This window comes from Fulmarus glacialis, unplaced genomic scaffold, assembly GCF_000690835.1.
Source record: "Fulmarus glacialis isolate BGI_N327 unplaced genomic scaffold, ASM69083v1 scaffold9000, whole genome shotgun sequence".
In the NCBI taxonomy this organism is placed as follows: Eukaryota; Metazoa; Chordata; class Aves; order Procellariiformes; family Procellariidae; genus Fulmarus; species Fulmarus glacialis.
In genome coordinates, this window is record NW_009189526.1 from 1 (window position 1) to 20,310 (window position 20,310).

The 20,310-nt window shown below is 46.5% G+C and overlaps 1 protein-coding gene across 1 annotated transcript in view; it reads left to right on the forward strand.

The window, feature by feature from the left end:
• Positions 1–459: 459 nt before the first annotated feature.
• KLHL3 (kelch-like family member 3) overlaps positions 460–20,310 on the forward strand; it is a 29,218-nt gene continuing 9,367 nt past the window's right edge. Inside the window, exons 1-6 of the mRNA XM_009582380.1 lie at positions 460–581; positions 8,041–8,203; positions 11,221–11,330; positions 16,177–16,293; positions 17,293–17,442; positions 20,048–20,165. Coding sequence (XP_009580675.1) covers positions 465–581; positions 8,041–8,203; positions 11,221–11,330; positions 16,177–16,293; positions 17,293–17,442; positions 20,048–20,165 — 775 coding nt within the window. The 5' untranslated portion in view covers positions 460–464. The remainder of the gene's footprint in view (positions 582–8,040; positions 8,204–11,220; positions 11,331–16,176; positions 16,294–17,292; positions 17,443–20,047; positions 20,166–20,310) is intronic.

Below are 20,310 nucleotides of genomic sequence, written 5' to 3' on the forward strand. Positions count from 1 at the left end.
ATATATATAAAAAAAACCCCCACACTTTAAAAATATTTTTGATAAATATATAAAATACTTATTTTTTTAAAAAGCCCTCCTAAGATTTGTCGACAGTCTCTTTGAGTCTGTCCCTGTACTGAGACATGGTTGAGGGTCATACAGTTTGTTGTTTTTTTTTTTTTTTAATCTCCTATACGTGTTTGAATGCAGGTGAACCATGACAGGTTCTTTTCTGGCAAGAAATTGAGCTTGTTGCATTTATTGACTTATTTTATTTTACACTAGTATTGAGATGTTTTTTAGGTGGCATTAGGAGGCTTCTGGGAATCTCGCTGTTTGTCCGTCGATGGTCAGGGCAGTGCCAGGGCAGTCTTTTAGTCAGGTACCAGGAGGATGGTGCTGGATGGATGGGGAGCAAGGGCCTGCAATGAGGTCCTGCAAAGCAAACTCTAACTGTCCTTTTGAAATTAATTTCAGGAGACATGTCTGAAAGTAAAGCCAAGAAGATTGAGATAAAAGATGTTGATGGGCAGACCCTGAGGAAGCTGATTGATTACATCTACACTGCTGAGATCGAGGTCACGGAAGAGAATGTGCAGGTAGGTCTGGTTCAGTGGCTCCCGTGGAGACCCAAGTAAAAAGCTTGAAACTCAAAGGCGCGGGTCCTTCGGGGGTGAGTGATCTCTTCAGGCTGCAGAAAGTAAAAGGTTGAGCTTGAAAAGAGCTACTTTCAGCCTCTGTTTAGTCTTGAGGCACTTTGCTGCTTTCCCCGCACTTAAGTCATGTTGCATTTAGCTTTTGTGGCGAGCTCTTATAACGAGAGTAGGCATTTGCCTTCCAAGAAGCTGTGCTGACTTGTGGGTCAGTCTGTCGAAGGTCAAAACAGACTCAAACAAGCAGTGAGTCAAATGCTGTTTTAAGGTCATGGTCGATGAATCTGGCTGTTAGTTTTTAAATTCTTCTGGATAGTTTGAGTTGTTTGGCAGAGCTTTGAGTGGAACGTATTGTTCAAATGAGGGCATTCTTCCTTTTTTTTGTGTGTGTGCACTCCATCTTGAAGTTCTTTGAGGTAAATATTTGTTTAGAAGTGAAAAGAGTAATTGAAAGGCAGCCTACAGATAAAGTGGGATGCTCAGGAAGAGAGTGTTTCACCGTGTCACGTGGCTGTGGCTGCTGGTAAAGCTTTTTCTTTGTCTCTACTTGTATTTGTGGTAAGAAAACGGCTGTGCACTTAGCCACTGATTTCTGGAAGGGATGCTGGGAGCTCATGTGTGGATGTGCTTTTTGGCTCGTCTCCGTTTTTGTTTGCAAGTGGCAGTTTGAGTTTGTTGTCTCCTCTCTTGGGTGCTGGGCAGGGTAACCAGTCTGGGTGATGCTAGAGAGAGAGGGACAATGCTGCTGCGTGCTTTATGTTGACCTAATTAAGATGGCAAAATTAGACTGGTTCTGCTTGAAATGAGGTTCTTGCTGTGGATGGGACATGCTCTTCTGCTCCAGTCCCTCAGGGAGGGCGCAGGTTCTTGCTGTCCTGTAGCATATTGCTCTTCCTGCAGGAACTTGGACAAAACCCTGAGCTATGTCCACTTTGCAGTCTAAGGCCCTGTGCCGTCCTTCGTGACCTAAGTCTGTGCGTGCCTTTTCTTGCCCCTTCTGCCCTCCAATTTTATGAACTTGACTTTCTGGCATGCTCTCAACCTGGCAGTTGTCACATCGGTAGGAGTGTGGACCATGGTTGCCCTATGGTGAGGCTGAGGACCAGCAATGAGGAGACCTGCAAGGTGCCATTACAGCAAAGACGCTGAGGCTCAGACCCAACTGTGGGTTGCTTGGGCTAGCGGTCTGCTGCGTAGCCCATGCTTAATTACAGTGTATAGTCAGGGTCATAAGGAGCTGAGGTACAACATTACTTCAGAGGGGAACTGGGGTGGAGTTCCTCTGGGATCTTCCATTGCTGGAGGAAAAATGACACTTACGCAGTCTCAAGCTGGTCCCTCCTCCTGTGGGAAATGTGAAGACTATGTCCACGTGCTTTCTCAAATGTATGCTTTCCTTCCGTGCTGCTGGTTGTTAGGTGGCCCAGAAGCACCCACTCGGCACGTGGGACGTGTTGAGCTCGGGATACCATCTGGTGTGCTGGTCCCAGTCAGGCTGCACTGAGAGAGGCTTGCGTGAAGTGACTACGCCTGCTCTGGCTGTTTTCCCGTGAGAGCATTTCAGTGCTCGAGTACCGCTGCACCTGGGAACGAGCAGCGTTGCGGGAGCTGGAGCAGGCTGGAGAGCCACCCCAGTCCTGCCCTGCGTTGGCAGCACAGACCTGCCCAGAAGGTCTATGGAGAAGTCCAGATGTTACCTTTTCTGAGCAAACGGAATGCTATCTTTTTTAGTAAAACCTAACCAGAGCCTGCCTTCTAATGGCCTAGGGGTTACAAAGAGTTAAAGAAAGAGCCCTGTCTGTATTTTGGCTCCCATCTCTCAGACAGTAGGATCAAAAAATACAAGTTTGGTAAATACTAAGGTTTGGATGTTAAGTTTTTTCCCCGATCTAATAAAGCAGGTTTGGTCCCTTGCGTTGTCACATCCTCCTGCTGCACAGCTTTGTGTCGGCCATCCAGCTGGAAAGATGCCACGGTAGTGCCGGTCTGCGTTGTTTCGGCAATGTTCCTTCACCGTCTTGCATGAGTGTGACGAGACTTTCTCTTTTCCCAGCAGGTATCTGCTGAGGTCTCCTATTGCCACGTCATGAGCTCTAATTTTCTAGCAGGGTGAGGGTGCATTTTAAAGGGGTTTTGCGCAGTTTGACACACAGTTTTTTCAGACTTCCTCAACAGCTGGAAGAAGCGATTTCTGGGTATAGGTGCCAGGTAATTTCATTGTAGAAACTACAAGAAAAAAGATTGCTAAATGGGATTAACTGAACAGATGCAGCCAAGCTACCCAAACATGTGAATAAATGAAAAGACAAGTTCTTGTCAGTGAGTAAAATAAAATGAAAGCAGAATTGAAATGAGAAAAAGATGAGCAGCAAAAGTAACATGGGAATGCAGGAATGAGTGTTCCCAAGTGTGCTCAAACGCTGAGTGCTGCCCAGCACTTCACAACAAGCCTTTTTACAGTATTTTTGTTGTTTCTTTTCTAATAGAAACCTGTCTCTTTTTGCTTTTATAGGCCTGGTATGGTGTTCAGGAAGTGAGACTCTGTTTTTCTAAGCATGTATTTTTGTAGCTGATTGTCATTTCATTGCACAAAGTGTTGTTGGGTTTTTTTTGAGTAAGGAAGGATGTGCGTACAGGGGGCCCAGCCTGTACAGTCAGCTCCAGTCATCGTCTTCGCAATGAATTACTGGGGGGTAAAGGGGATTTTCAGCCCACCCTAGCTCCATGAGGGAGAGCACCGAGCCCATGTGGGAGCAAATATTCTCCTCTAATCCCATGGAGGGTACGTGGGTGAGAATTGCCCTGACAAATGCAATCCTGCTTTATGCATTGGAAACTCATTTTTAGAGTGAGATTTGAAGGCAATATAGATGCAGTAGTAGGAAGGCTCAGGGATGATGGATGATAGAGAGGCTTCTGTGCCGAGCAGTGTTTTGCCTCTGAACACACATTGGGGATTTTAACCTCCCACTTGTTTGGAAGGCATGGAGTAAGGAAGAATTTCTGTCTTCATTGCAGTCATGTTGTAGTCTCAGGAAAATCCATCCTGGGATTTCTATCCCCACTGTCTTCTGTTGTTCCTCTTCTGTTGCACCCCCCGTCAAGATTAGTTGTAAAGACATATGGTTCATATGCATGACAAAAAGATCTCATTCATTTGAAGGTGGAGCTTGATAAATTTATTTGGAAGAAAGTTGTGCTCTACAGTTTCTGTAAAAGCGAGGAAAACTAAAGTGAGCGACTTGGAGAAGTTCACAGATGCTCATGTGCCGCCCTGGTTGGCTTTAATGGAAACCACGTGCACATGTCAAACAGCGCACGGGGCCTGCTGCTCCATACCTGGTCGGAATAGCTGGCTGTTTTAACATATCAGTTCCTTGAATTTTTCAGTTAGGTCTTGATTTTGCAGCTGAACTGGCTGCATTGCTTCTTGCTTTCCAACACTCATACCAAACCTGCCAGCTCAGTGAAGAGTGATGGGAGCAAAGTCCAGCGATGGAGAAGAGGCTCAACATGGTGTCCTTGAGTAGAGCTGAATGAAGAGGAGATTTGGGAGGAGGCTTTTCATTCTCCTGGGTGGTCCTGTGAAGACACCTTGACCTCTGGCTGTAGACAGTGAATACAGACCCTCTTCAGTGTGTGCCACCCATCCTTACTGATGGCACTTAATTACTTGCAGGCAGCATGAGAATTACCCTCCCAATTAAGAAAGTCATTACCATTAGGGTTGTAATGATTTCCTGGCAAAAGTCCTGATTAACCTGATTTCACACATAAATTCTTACGAAGGAGGTGCAGCGTATCACGTGTGGTGTGTCCTTGTATACTACCACAGTTCAAGATGTGGCCCATATAGAAAGAAGAGCGAAGAGGTGTCTGGGAATCAGCTGTCTGGAGGAAATAGATGTTGAAACTGTCAGCTTTGCAGACATAATAATTGTAATAAAAAATGGCTTGAGAAAGGAGGAAGAAAGCTTTGCTAGAAGATACAGCATTTCCTTTTCAGAAGTGTGCTTCTGCACCTCAGCTTTCCCTAGGGACTTAGGACTTCACAACAAAGGAAGGAGCGTGTCTGTGGCAGATGCAGTTTTAATGATAAAGGGATGATAAGTGGGTCAGTTCATCTCCCTTCCCCCTTTGCAAGGCAAAGTGTCTTTCAACTTGGCTTTAGGAGATGCAATAAATCAGGGCTATCTTCTTCCCTGGCGCACAAGCTCCGTGCCTTGCATCGCCCTCCTGGAGTGCTGGAGAGCCCTGGTCAACAGCAGGGCTGACTTCTCTGGGCTGTGACAGCAGTTGGGTTGGGGCCCGTCCTAGGCCTACAGAAAGTCTTTTAGATTGGATTGGCCTAATAGAAAGGTGAGGAGAAACTTGTGGATGTGGCACCAGAGGACTATGCAGTTTCTGATGGATGTGTCTCCATATTTTTATCCCACTGTTTAACCAAGGGATGGTGTAGCTGTTCTGTGTGGTGAAGTTGGAGAAGGTAGATCAGGAGGGAAGTTGCCAGCTGCTCCCCCGTTTTCTCTCTCACCTCTGTATCCCTTCTTCTTCTTACGCCTGCTCCTGGAGAGGTTTTGTGGCTCTCTGATCCTGCTACATGTGCCTCTGCCTTAGCTATTTCACCCCAGGTGGAGCATTTAAGTAGAAGCACCATTGTTCACCCTCAGCACTGCCTGGTAGCAGTTGGGGAGTGGTAAAGCCTAATTGCCTTCCTGACGCTGAAAAGCCACATTACAGTAATGTAGTTTTATCCCTGTTACTTGTGCAGTTTTAGAGCTGTTCAGTTAAACGCAAATATTTAACCTGCCTTGCAAATGCAAGATCTGCTTGTTTCTCTGGTCACAGATTCCCCTGGGAGGGTGCTTGGGAGCTGTGTCCCTGTTTGGGCAGATGTGCAGACCCAGCTGTGGCCCCAGATGTGCTGCTGAGGATTACAGCCAGTACCCTTATTTGGCTTCCAATTTGACTAAACTGTCAAAGCAGCTTATAAGCTTTAATATATCCCCTGCCTTGGGGAAATGCTCCTCTCCCAGTTTTGCAGAGGAGGAATGGTGTAGATTAACTCTTGGCCAAGGTTACCTGGAAGGCTGTGAGAGCAGGGAACTAACCGCAGCCTCTGAAGTCCAGCGTTAATGCCCTGCCTATTGAATGAACCTTATAGCAACAGAGAGCACTTTTGGCTGAAGGGTGTTTCTAGTTCAGAGACATCAAAGCTTTATGAAAGTATTTAACTGCACAGGCAATGTTCTGTTAAACCTGAGATTGGTACAGAGTCTGCAGAGTGAGAGAGCACAGCTGGTGAACTAGATGGTTATGGGTGTGGTTCTGGACATAATTTATTTGGCAAAGAAGTCAGTCTCAGTAGTAGTAATAGCAGATAATTTTGACATAGTTTCAAAAGGCGATTGGATTTCGGTATGGAGGCTGATCCGGTAGAGAAGCCAGCTCTCTCTAAATCATTCACAGTGGTTGGAGTTCAAAAATTAAGAGCCAAATCCAGACCCAAGTGAGTAACTTGCCTGGATGTTAATGGGATTGCAGTTTGGTCCTGCTGCATGTTTAGGCAGGGCATTTCCTCTTGTTATTTCTAAAGGAAACGACTTTGTGCTAGCGGATATCCTTTGCTTGCTTTTCGCCTTCCCTGGTAAAAACAAGATGAGTGGTGAGACATTCAGCTGGAAATAAGAAAGAGAAAATCCACTCATGTCTTGGTAGGCTATTTATATGCTACTTCTAAAAAGTATTATATGATAATGCTCCTTTCCCAGTAACTGCAGTGGCGTAAGGCTCCTTCTACGCTGCCCTGTGAAGCCAGCGCGAGGCTGTAACAGCAGTACTAGGGTGTCCAGGGGGCTGTAGCACGTGGGTATTAGCGATGGTAGTGAGTAGCCTCTGTTTTAGAGGCAAGATCCCAAAACGCTCCAGGTAAGCAGCCCACCTGGATGTGCATGGAGGAAGCTCTGGCTGGTATATGGCCAGAAGTGGTTTGCAGAGAGTCTGGCTTTTTTACCCACAGCCTTTATACAAGTCCGGTGCTCGCCTTTCTGCTGATATAAGGAGATGGTTCAGCTAGATAGAAAGTGGCTCACAGCTAGGTTTCAAAAATGTGAGAGCATTGCTATCTTGATTTAATCAAAACCACAAACTAATCTCCTCCTGGCATCAAGAGGCTTGGGCCAAAACGGGCTCCCGGGTTAATTGATTTCTTGTTTTTATTGTTGCCTGTTGGGGCGGCTGCTTGGCAGCAGTCAGACGCTGTACAGCTGGGCTGGAGCTGGAATGCATCAGTGGCTTAGAAAAGACCTGGGGCAGGTTGTGAGTGTCCTGCCCCGATGTGGAACGGGACTGTGCGGGCAGGCAGGGACAGGGAAGGGAAGGGGTGTTTTTTTCCCTTCCCTGCCATCGAGATCAGGGGGGTGATTGCAGTTAACCTGTTTGTTTTGTTTAACAGCTGCTTGTTTTTTTTTTTTGAGTCGGAAATAATTTTCCAGAAATCTGTGCTCAGATGGTGAGCACAGATGCCCGGTTGGAAGGACATGTGTGAAGCAGCCAGAACTATGGAAGAGCTGGGATAAGACACGTCTGCGGTTGCTGGACCACATAAGAAAGGAAGTAGCTGATGTCACGGGCTGTAACATCCCGACTGACTTTATTTTCTACTTCCTGTCCCGCTCACTGGCCTCAAAGGTGGTTTTTCCAGCAGATGTCACATTCCTGATCCAATTCTGTCTCCCTTTTCTGTACTTAGTTTTGTAGATACAAGTTTTTGTAGATACAATTTTCAGATGCATGAACCACAAGTGTCCACAGCATTTTGGGTGGGTGAAAACGAGGGCCATTGACTTGAGTAGTTGGCCCCACCTTTCCTGAGAGTCTTGCTGTCACCAAAACCTGCTTGAGCTTCTGTGAACTCCCTTTCTACCCTGGCAATTTGGGCACCCTGCTCACAAGCCAGTATGGTTTTCCTGGAAATAGGAAAGTTCAAGGCTTTGAGGGTGTTGGAGTGCTGGGCTGCTAAGGGCTTTGAATGTGATGGTAGTGCACGTAGATAACATAAAGCTCTTCAGGGGGAAAAAAAAAAAGATCTGTGTGCAGGACCTACCTGCAAAGCCAGAAATTCAGGTGCATCCGTGGTTGCTTGTGTTTTGTCCTCCTTTTACCTGCCTTGAGGTCTTTTTGGGGAGAGGAGCTCTGCTCTTAGCCCAGCATGGGATAGATGTTTCCATCTCTTAGAGCATGGACAGGGATCTTCTGCATACAGATAGTGCTAAAATTTTAACCTTCCTTCTTGTACCCCACAGGAATGTGTCCCTGTCTGAAGGGGAATTACATCTAGTTTGTGCAAGCTATGAATCAAACTTACTTTCTTGCTAACTCTAATTCCGCTTTCTTGCCTTTGCAGGTTTTGTTGCCCGCTGCTAGTTTATTGCAATTGATGGATGTTAGAAAAAACTGCTGTGACTTTCTTCAGTCCCAGCTGCATCCCACGAACTGCCTTGGAATCCGAGCTTTTGCCGATGTGCACGCGTGTACCGAACTGCTGCAGCAGGCAAATGCCTATGCAGGTGAGGGGAGGGTTGTCCGTTTGTCGTATTAAATGTGCTTCCACGTACAGCAACTCATAGGTCGAGCAAGATCAGCACATCCTGGTTGGTCTCGTCATGCCTCTAGTATTAGAACAGGGAAGGGAATACATTATTGGGTTGTAGACTTGTAACTTTCTGTGATACTGCAAATTATGAAATGTGGTTTGGTCGCAGGGGAACACCTAAGGAGGTAAAACAACCTGATCCTCTGGATCCCAGCCCACAAAAGAGTTCCTTAGTGTGTTCCTAGTAAGCTCTTTGGCTGCCTGTTCAACAGCACAGTGTTGGCGTGCTGGTGTCCTCCACGTGTACGCTGCCCTGTGAGAGCAGTAGGCAATGCTGGCGATTTGTGCCTTCTAGGAATAAATGGCACCGGGCAAAATTAAATCTTGTGGGTGGGAGTGGGAACACTCAGCTAAAATTCTCATGCAGTTGGAGCCTCTGATCTGTGGAGCAATGGCCACTTACCCCAAGGGTGGATAGACTCTCGTTTCCTTGAGAGTGGATGCAATGGTTGCAATAAATAGGTGCAGGCAATGGCTTTCAGCATCTCTCTTCTACATCGTAAATGTAAAGCTGTTCCAAGCGGCCCCATGCTCTTAACTCCCCAGCACTTTCCAGTCTCCTCCGGCAGAGTTGCCCTTGACCTCTGCTTGAGAGAAGCTGATAGTTTTCTCTGCTCGGTTTGTTTTTTTGCTTTTCTGTCTATTTGTATAGGGGAAAAATACACCTGCTGTCCTCCAGAGCACCTGCTCTGTCCTGCAGCATTTTCCTTGGTACGGTTTTGTCCTTAATTGGACCATAAGTAGGCTCAGTGGAATAAAAATGTGCCCACCAAGTCCTCCCGTATTCTCCTGCAAATAAAAGTAAAACCTTTTCAGCTGCTCTGGCTGTATTATCCCCTGGAGGAAAAGGTACCCTGGAAGGAATGGTTAATTGTGTAAAGGCTTGCTTGTAATATCTCATTATCCTTGCTTCTAGGCCCTGTTTAATCTTTAACCCAACAAGCAGTGCATTCACTGTATATTTATTTGGTTGTTTGGCAGTTAGAAAGTCTGCTTTGTTGTTTTATTGGCCTTCATAAGTCCCAGTTAGTACAACAGCCCATGTAATGTTAATGGAACTCCATTAATAAAAACGCCATTAAAATTCTTTTCACCGTGTTGTTTACGTAACAGCGTTAAACCAAGACAGAAGTCCCCAAGCTCAAGAGTCCCTGCGTGCATGAGCTCAGTTACTTGAGAAATGCTTAGTTCTGGCCAATGGATAACTTTAGGAGGTGGAGGGGCCTTCCTGGTGCAGGCACAAGTCACTTTATTAAAATCAGTAAATATTTTTACTTGCTTCCAACTAATAACAAAAGATCAAATATCTTTCTACTGCCAGCTGCCAGTCCAGAATGAATAGGAGATTGTGTCCAGAAGTCAGAGTGCATCCAGCTTACTGTGTGGGGAGCATTTCCTGCTTCTCAAGTATTTAAGGCCAGAAGAGTTCATTAGATTTTATATATGATTTCCAGCATAACAGAGTATTTAACTTTATCCAGATACTGCTATTTTTAGTCAGAGCCTTTGGCCTAGCTGTGGTGTTTGGTCCCCATTAGACCAAGCAGGGTCCGTGGCTGGGGCAGCCCGAGTGCCCTCTGCAGCACCAGGTTGGTGAGGAGTTGTTCAGGTGCGATCTCCGAGGAGTTCCCCTCTGGATCCTGTGCCAGCTTGTGTCCCTCTGGTGCTGCTTTTTGGCAGGCAAAGTACTTTGCAGAGCTGAAAACTAGAGGCAGATCTTGCTGCGGAGGGACCTCTTTGGATACATGAGCCTGAGCTTCTCAAAGCTAAAAGGATTAGGGCTTGAAAAAAGTTGCTTCAGGTAAAGTGTCCGAGATTCATGTTTCCGTATTTCAGCTAAAGATAAACGGGACTTAGCAAATAGCAGGTGAGATAAAACTGGCATGATTTGTAACAAATGCTTGCAAAACTAAAATTGTCTGCAACTGGCTAATGATGGTTTTGACCTAAAAATTCTTTTCTAGAAAGTAATTCTTTCCTAGTGCCCTTTGGCTACATGTAAAGCTCAACAGATCTGATGATCCCTTTTGGATCTGTATTGCAATTGGTCACAAGTCTCCCAGTTTAGGATTATAAGCAGTGATGTGAATTGCTGTATTTTGTTTTTCAAGTGGCTCCCAAAGTTACAGCACGGAGGGATTTGGAGGCAAGAAGGGAAAAGAAGAAATTTGTACAGTTACAGACTAAGTGGGAAGAGGCAAGGCTGCTGGGGAAGATGGGTGCTGAGGGTTTGAAGCAGGGGAGGGGTTAAAGTTACACATTTCGGAGATGGAATTTAAAAGTGGGATCAGCTCTCCTTCTCTTCTTCCATTTGTATGCGTGGGAGGAGGATCCCCCCCTCACCCCTCTCTGTGTGCCCCCTTGCACATACAGATTCAGCTGGATGCCCTGGGAGCCCTCACTGTTCGCTGCTGAGCGTATGCACCAAACTGGCTGTTTGGCTGATTCATGTTAAAGATGGGCTTTTCTTTGAATGCCTACAAATACCAGGGACCCTCGGAGGAGTCTCTCATACAGGTGTTGAGCAGATCTGATTTTGTCTAGCTTGTTAAAGTAGGCAAGAACCGAATCTCGAGGTGGGCAGGTTATTTGCTACTTTAGAAAGGCATTGGCACTTTACTCAATTGCCAGTTTTAATCATATTTGCCACTGGAAGGTACTTAGTGGCTTTGCAGAAAGTTAAGTTCCCATTTAGTGTCATTTATGAAAGTGTCTCATGGGGCTTGTGTTACTTGAAATAATATCAAATTTCTTTAACCTGCTCTGAGACTATTTTCTTTTTCTGTTCCGCCATGCAGTTGTGGTGCATGGTTTGTCTTGGGTGCTTCGAGCTGTAATAATAGCAGTTCTCTGAATGCTGTAGTCCTTCCATTGACTTAAGGCATGGATTTCATTATAATTTTCTGTTCCCCCTTTTCGTTTGTTGAACAGAGCAGCACTTTCCTGAGGTGATGCTAGGAGAAGAATTTCTTAGCCTTAGTCTGGACCAGGTTTGCAGTTTAATATCAAGTGACAAGCTCACAGTCTCCTCTGAGGAAAAGGTACGGTAAATTGTATAGCAACAGTGAATGTAAGAATGCTGGAATGTTTCTAGATCTCACATCGGGAACTGTTCTCATGTTATGCTCTTTAGGCGCTGTTTTCCAACAGAGCTCATGTGGAAAGGAAAATTAAAAATAATGTGAATCCTAAAAACACATAAAAGTGACCTTCACTTGGTTGTTCTTTGTAGGAAGGAATGATTCTCAGATCCATATCTCTTCCAAAAGCCCTGGGGAACAGAACGGAATACTTTTCCTCTCTGGAAAACTAGGACCCTTCCATCTGCTGTTGGCATAAAGCTTGTATTACCTGCCATAAAACCTCAAAAAAAGGTGAATTTCATTAGGCCAGGGAGGAGTATTGGCTTCTGTTGCACGTTGGACAGAACAACTAAAGGAGGCCTGCAACCAAAAAGGAAGGAAACGTTTTTCTAGCATCATCAGTGTTTTTAGCGGAAGAGGGGAAAAAAGGCACTGGTTGATGTTGTTTTGTGGTTGAAATGTTCAGCACATCTTGTGTAGTCTGCAGTCCTGGGAAGGAGGGTGGCCAGTGGTTGCGGTACTTGGTGAACACCAAGTCCAGCCCCTTTCTCTTGCATGACCTGCAGGAGGTTTCTGGGGAGAGGTATGCGCCTCGAGCCCTTCAGCTCACCTCCAAATCGGTGCTACGGGGAGGCGGACACTTGTGGGAGGCTACGGGAGGGCTTGAGGATTTTGTGGCTCAGGACCTCTGTGCATGCCTGCGTTTTGGTGGGGTGAGCCTGGGTGTGCTTGGTGCTGCTGGTCAGGCCGCGTGTCCAGGCGCGTGCACCATCCTGCTCAGCCCCTCGGGCCGCAGGCAGGCGGGTGCTCGGGCCCCTACGGACTGTAGAGCTTGCCGGGAAACCCGCACCACCTGAGGCGCGGATGCAGCCGTGCTTCATTCAGGTCCTGAGCCAGCAAACTCGGAGGCTTCGGGAGTGCGTTTCCGCAGGCGTGGGGCTAGCGTGGGCGTCTCGGCGGGGTGTTGCAAGGTGCCACACAGGCAGGGCGAAAAAGGGAAAAAACAAATGGCGTGAACTCGCAGCGGAATCGCTTTGCATGAGCCAAGCAGCCCGCAGAGGGAAGTGCAAGTTTAGTAACCAATTTTTCCAGTCCTGTGCAGCATTGTTAAAAAGCTTTTATTGGCCTTGTGCCCAGAGAAATCAAAGTACTCCCTCCCTCATCTGAGCTTTATACAATCAAAACCAGTATTTCTTTAGCTGATTGTAAAAGTTGAGAATGCAAGGCCGTGGAAGGAAATGTAAGCATAAGCTGCACGTTCAAAACAACAGATATGAATAACAGGAGAGAGGCAGAGAATGGGATTGGAACATAAACATGAAATATGTGCTGGAGTCCGAAGTGCTGAAAATCGAGGACAGACTCGTAGGCTGCTGTTTTATGTTAGCTTCATGACAGACAAGCAGTTTTCCTGACCTTTATTCTTCCTATCTGCTAATGTGTGAGAGATATATATATATAAAAAAAGTCTCTCTATATAAAAGTATATATGTGTATGTGTGTATATCTATACATACAGACACACAGACATATCTATGCGTATGCATGTGCACATGCGATGGATAGATAACTATTTTTAAGCAACAAGATGTTGTAAGTAGGTAAATACTTCAAACACCTGAGAGCTAAATTGTCACAGCCAGATTTCAGGAGGGGCTTTCTTGTTCCTGTTCTTACCTTGTCTCGCTGCGTATGCAGCCTGTGAGCCAGAGCGTTGCCGTCTCTGGGTCACGGGGAAGGGTTGTAGCGGAGTCCTGCCAGGGCCAGGAGGTGACGGGGCCAGGGAGGGAAGTATTGCCCTTGCAGAGCTCCAAGGCACGTGTGCCCAAGAGCCGGTGTGTTCTCCCCTTCCTCTGCCACCCCCAACTGGTACCAATTGGCCTAATAAAATACATTCTTTATCTCCACAGATTTTGGCATACTTATATCCCTAGGCCATCAGGACTACAAAAATTGTCTGCCGCCACAGAAATCTGTTTTAATTGTAAAATGGTGACAACGTTTCCCCGCTATTCAAAGATTATCCTCCTTTCCCTCCCTCTCCCCCTTGCTGTTGCCAGCCTCTGCAGCTGCACAGGCCCTTTCGGCCCAAGGCAAAGGTTTATTTTGGTCCCTGCCTGCTCTTTTTGCTATAGCCGAGTACTTTGAAGACGGTTTTATCAATGCTTTCTGTACCTGACCTAATCGGCTCTTTAATTATAACAGTATGCAAGCAAGGAAAAACTATGAAAAATCATGTTTATTCATACTTACTAATGACATGTGAAATGGAGGGGCTTCCAGCCCTTGAGAAGGGGCTCCTGCTGACTCAGAACAGTGAAGAAAGAAATTTTTAAAAGGGTTGGGATTTTTGGATTGGGGATTTTACACAGGGTCCAGTAACCGACTCATCGCCTCATGCCACTAGCATGCAGTAGAAGCTGGTGCACTGTTTGGTCCTCACTCCTGCGAGTATCTAACAACTGGATTTTTGGCTGAAGAGACTGGGAAAACATCTGGGCTTGCTCTTTGCTTAGGTAGTGTGCGGAAAGGGGATATTCCAGGCTTTTACCCTTCTACTCCATAGAGTGGGAAATCTGCTTCTCCCAAGCTCAGGACTGCTCCTACAGCCAGGCAGGTGCCAGCCGCTAACTCAGCCCCTGCCTCTGCTCCAAATAAAGCTGTGTGGGTAACTGCTTCGTTTCATCGCACCCCGGCAGCGGGTCTTGCATGGCTGGAAAAACCCGTCTCCTGCGGGAGCGGCAGCAGCTGCTGGGGGTCTGCAGCGGGCACGGCGTGCGGAGGGAGGGCATGGCAGTGGTGGAAACAGATGTGGCCTTTAAATAGAGATATTGCTGTCTTGGATTAAGATTTTTTCCCCCCTTCTCATGAAATTAGGAATCAGAGCCAGCAGAAAGTGCCAGAATCTGATTTTTAAAAAAAATTTCTGTTATTTTTAGAGTAGGCGCAGCAGGGTAGCATCGGTGTACGCCTAACTCGGGAGCAGTCTCCAGCACCGAGGAAGCAGTTTATTCCTTGTGCACATTTGCTTTACCTTCCTTTAAGACTCGTTCACTGTCATCTTGGTCTGTAGCTGGGTATGGCCCACTCCTGTGACCTGTTCTGTATTTGTGCAAAAAAGGTTAACGAAAAGCATGTTTGTTGGCTAAACATTTGCTTTATGCTCCTTCCACACTCATTTGAATTAAAAATCTCACAACAACCTAGTTTCTACTTTAAACGCCTTGTAGTCAAAGTGAAATTGTTTGTTTGTTTATTTTCATTTTAAAATACTTAAAGGTTCTGCAATAGTTATTTTCCTCTGCATTTGCTGGGGTTTGATTACACGGCTCCCTGTTGCGTTGCTTAAATCCTCATGGCAGCGTCCTGAATTCCAAACAGTTCAGCAGAAAATGTTGGCATAGGAAACGAGGCTGGTGCTTTACTGCTTTTTTTAAAGTATATAGTTTAGCCTAAGAGGAAGAAACCCCTTTCCACTCTGCTTCTCCTTTGTGGGAGGATGCATCCGTCGGCGCCTACTGCAATTTTGCCAGCAACAATTGGGGACCGAGAGATGGTGCCCTCAGTTCTGGTTAATTTTGTCAAATTAGTGACCTTGCAGCGAACAAAATGGTTTCGTGGGGAGTGATGGGAGGGGGTGAAAAGAAGGAAAAAATATCTGTGCAAATTGGCCTGACCATTTGGTGACCCCGGAGGGAAGCTGAAACCAAGGGCACGTGCTGAGTGCGGTGGGGCGAAGGGCCAGCGATGCCTTCTGGGGGAAGCACGGGGCAGCCGGGGTCTGCGGGAGAGGGCTGTGCTCAGCCCCCCGTGAGTAACCGGGTAGCGAGAGCACTTGGGGAATTTTGCCTGTAGGTGCGAGTTAAGGGTCAGAATTTAAATCTGACTCTGTGGGGAAACTCCACTGCAAGGGTCCAGATCCTGCTGTGCAGCATCCGAGACTGCACCAGCCCCTCTCCTTGCCTTGCTGGGTGTTTCAGGAAGCCTTTCCCACTCCCGGTGACATTTTTAGGCCTTTCTTCTGGGAGGAGTGAGGCTCGCGGTTATATAAGCACATGCATATTCATGCCAGGAGCCCACGTAGGACGCTTCTGCCCGCGTCTGTTCGTTGCGCAGGGCTCTGCGTGGCTCCCGCTGCACGGGGTTGTTTGTGCCTGGTTCGTCACGGAGTCAAAGTCTGGATGCTTATCTGAACCGGTTGGGTCTGGGAGTAAAACTAGATTTTAGTTCAGCCTTGTTTCCCTGCAGAAGTATCTGGGCGTTTTTAGGGTGAAATGCGTGCATGGCTGCAGACAGAGGTTTTCCTGCGCATGTAATGAACTTGTCCTGAAGACTTCTTGGTTTTTGGGGCAGGGGGTGGACCTGGTGCAGTGATTAAATACGATGGTGAACACAGTGACTTACAGACTCCTTTGGGAGGGGAGATCTCTGTTATCAGGAGTAATCGTTGTGGCTGATTTCATGAATAATGTCCAGTGCAAATGTCAGCAGGCTAATTAAGTTTCCTGGCTGCCTTCCAGTACTAATGTCCAAGAGGTATATGATTGTCCCAGACACACGCTTAGCTTTGAGAGTGATACAGCACATCTAGATGTGAAGTTGCGTATTAATATGCATGGTCAGCTCACCTCTAAGCTACTGTGGTGCTTGTGCTCTGTGCATAGTCACGACTTTTTCATGTGTTTGATAGAGATCTTGCTCCTCCTTCCTTTGATACTGTAAAGTCACAATGCTTCTGATTTTGGGTAGGTGACTGTGCAAGCCAGTTCTCTCTTCTCTTTTTAATTGTACTTTATTTGTGTAGGTCTTTGAAGCGGTTATTTCTTGGATAAATTATGAGAAGGAATCTCGCTTAGAGCACATGGCTAAGCTGATGGAGCATGTTCGCCTACCCCTTTTGCCCAGAGATTATCTTGTACAGGTTAGTCTGCAAATAAGTAATTAATACTTGCCCTTAAGCTGCTGGTAGCTCCTTAATCAATGGCTTGGCTGTTTGTGCCTGAGCTGGGTAATTTGGCATGTCACTGAGTCTGTAAACAGAGGAATAAAAGGAAAAACTGGGTGGACTCTGAAATCAATGTGTGCGCAGAAACCTTCTTGTAAATGTGACCTGTGCTCTGCCAGGCAGTGCCGAGAGCGGAGCTCCTGCCCCTCTTGGTGGAAGCATTTAGAAGTTAATATCTTGGGATTTTTCACCCTGAAAATAGTCAGAGTGGTGTTACAAGCTTGTGCATTTTTTTTCCCTAATGCACAGGTAAATTCAGCTTGGTGAAAACATGTCACGTGGTAATTTTGGCTTAAGATGTGTTCTGCACATAGAGATGGGTCTGTGTGACTGGTGGGTGAGATGCTCTCTGACTTAGAGATTGTTCTTTACGAGTTAATTCTTGGGATCTGGGCCTTGATAACGAGCTGAGAATCCCCAAAGAAGGGGTTGGCATACGGGCTCTTTGACTACTATGCTTTTATCATGCGTCTAAAAAAATCAATACAATTGAAATAAAATTGTTACTCACAAGATGAACCCATCATGTATTTTTTTCTCTCAACTGTATCTTCTGATCAAGTAAAAGATACTGCCTTTCCTTAAAAATTCTGACTCAAATAAAAGAAATTATTTATTTTGTACCCAGACTCCTGGTGAATTCTCCTCTGAGTTAAGTGTCTGGCAGAGGGTGGTAAAATAGAGGGAGCACTGCTACTCGTGGGTGATACTGGAAAAAAGTGAGAAGCTTGGATGGTGTTGCATGTGTTTCTTTGGGAAGAGCTGGAAGTCTGTGTTTGTCTTCTGCATCTTTTTTTACCCTGGTACTTTGGAAGAGAAATTCCAGGTTTCATGTTCTTTCTACAAAGCTCCTTGTGACCTGTGCCACCAAGTACTTCAGTTTAAATGATCTTTCATGTGTGTGCATGTTCTCAGACAGTTGAAGAAGAAGCTTTAATCAAGAATAACAACACCTGTAAAGACTTCCTTATCGAGGCGATGAAATACCATTTGCTTCCTCTGGATCAAAGGCAACTGATAAAGAATCCCAGAACAAAGCCGAGGACTCCCGTTAGCCTGCCAAAGGTAAGCCGCGTTGGTCGCTTTGTGTCAGCTCACACCATATTCTTTCTGTCTTTGAAAGGAGCTGGCATACTTGCCACATTACTTCTCACTACCTCCATGATCGTCCTTCGAAGTGTTTTACTCCCTCTTCTGGTATTGCCTATGCCCAACAAGGATACATAATTGAGTTGGATAAACTTAGATAAACCCTTAGGAGAAGCAATATCTCTGCTCCCAGGGGCAAGGGTCTGCTCTTGAAATATTTTGTCAGCCACAAGTGGTTTTGTGAACGGCTGTTGCTCCTGGAGCTGTGGCCCGAGGGTGGCTGACCCGTGGAGCGGCAGCCGGGCAGCTGCCTGTGGTGCTCGGAGGCTGGCTGAGGTTTCTGCTGGCTCTCAGCACTGTCATGGACCCTGCTGAGGAGGGTCACAGTAGGTGTCTTTCCTTTTCCCGTATCCGTAATCGGAAGCCAGGAAAGCAGGAAACAACGGCACCTGGACCCGTGGGCAGGAAGTCTGAAGCAAATTTCAATAGACTCAAAGCAGCTACTGAATAAATAATCCTTGTTCCTCCCCACATTTATCCTGCAGGCGTGTGATGCTCTGGCTCTCACCACTTTATTAGTGAAAAAAAAAAAATGACAACAGAAACTATTTTCCCTGTGCCCTGGAGATAAACGCAGTTTGGCATGATGTCTTTCAACAGGCTGTCGCTGAAGTTATTAATAAGCATTTTGGAGATTGTAAGACATTAAAACCACAGTGTATTATTTTTCTAAGCACAAATCATAGGGAGCACAAATCATGTGGGATAGTGTATGAGATCTGTGCTATGAGGGACTAATCAGATGTTTAGGTATTGGACTGTCCATCAAGAAATTGTGGTTCTGCAGAGTATGTCAGCATGTTGTGTCCTTTCTGCCTGCTGGCGCTGAGATGAAGTTGGTAGAACATAGCTTTGGGGGTATCATGGAGGGCTGATGTGACCTTTGTTCAAGGACTAAAGTAGTTAAGGATAAAATGAACAGTGAACCAGCGAGTTCAGAGGTTCTCAACATCTTCTATAGTGTGACCTGTGAGTACAAACACAAATTTTCTGCAGGTCTCTCCTCCCTTCTTTTTAACTGTAAAGAAAGGGGAGAAGGTGATGATCTTCCAGCAATCCTATTACTGAGAAACTTTCATCTGGTCTGTTTGTCCCACTGATGAGGGATTACCGTCTGCTGCAAAATCTCTTAATTCTGTAACTGTGTGAAGCTCTGCAGCTTTCCATGGAAGACTGTTACACAACTAGTAGTCAGGCTCATTTAGACTCAATTTGCTTTCTAATGTCACGTTCTCATCTTTGTAGGTCAAACAGTCCACTATTTGCATACTCTTCAAATTCTTTAAATTGCTGTCTAGCTCTGTACTTTTAAAGCAACCGTGATTGGAGTTGAGCTCATTACCCGAGTGACCTCGAGTGACGATCTTATCCCCTCAGCTACTCACAGCCGCCTTGCAGAGGCTAAAGCCAGTTTCCCATCTACTCTTTGACTATATTTGAAGCCCCGTTATCTTGCTTCTAGCTCCTTGGCCTTGTAAAAATCAGATTGTCTTGGGTAGTGTTTGCTCCTGCCGATTTGCTGTGATAAGGGGAGCAAATCCTCCCTCTTGATAGCCGTGGAGGGTCGAAGGAAATGTGTTCAGAACAAAGTGCAGGTCGAGCTGTTCGTAGGTGCGGGTGGTTTGGATGCTGCCTGTGCACGCGTTGGGTTGCAGCGCCCAGCTGGGGCTCAGCAGCGATGGGCAGCCCTGGAGTGCTGAGCTGCAGGCTCCCGGGACCGCTGCCCTGGGCAAGTCAGCGAGTCCATGGGGAGTTTCTCTTCTGGTGGCAGGCAGGGCAGATTTGGGAAGGACCACACTGCACGCCGTCCAGGTCTTCTCAGTTTTCCACCAGTGTCCACCACTTACCGTTGCTGGGAATGGAGTCTGGGGCTGGACGGACCTTTAGCCTGATCCAGCAGAGTGGTTCTTGTGCTCCTGAGATTGCCCTTGATCATAGATTGCCCTTCACATAGATCTTCCCTATCTGTAAGGAATTTAGGGTTTGATTACTGGATTTGCATCACTACATGTTGCAGCCAGAAGCCTTAATGAAGCTGATAAATCACTTCCTTCGGCAGCGCAGCACCCCAGGTCTTAATAGTCCTGGTGATTTCCCCGAGTGTCATCTTCCCTGCAGGTGGCAATACAGCTGTCAGGTTTTATTTGCTAAGCGGCACCGATTATTTTTAGCACCACCATGGAGATAATGACTAAACAGTGGAAGTTATGCTGGGATCGTCTTCGCTTAAAAATACTTCTGCAGCGAGTCTTGCGTGTGCCGTGGTGCAAAGTGGTTTTGTGTTTCATGGGGAAATAGGGCAGGTTGCCCACCTCGGAAAGGGTGAGGAAGGGTTAACGGTGCTGCCATATTTAGCATGCATTAAACTGGAGATAACTTCCCCCCCCGCAGAGGCTTTTAGTGGGCCTGCAGCATATTTTTGGCAGCTGCCCTTGACCAGGTTGTGCCAATGGTTTCTTTGCAGAGAGCAGCTGCCCGGGCTGGTCTCTGAGGTTTTCTAGCTCTCATCTTTCCTCTCCAGGTGATGATCGTGGTGGGCGGGCAAGCGCCCAAAGCCATTCGCAGTGTGGAGTGCTATGATTTTGAGGAGGAGCGGTGGGATCAGGTTGCTGAGCTTCCCTCCCGGAGATGCAGAGCAGGTAGTGGGAACTTTTCCTGCAACCTTCTTCGGTTTCCCAGTGCAGATCTTCAGGGCTGCATGGATGTCCTCAGTTGTCCCTTCAGCCTTTCTCTGTGCCCCTGGCCTCAAGCAGCTCTTTCTTTTTGCCATTCCTTCCTCCTCTT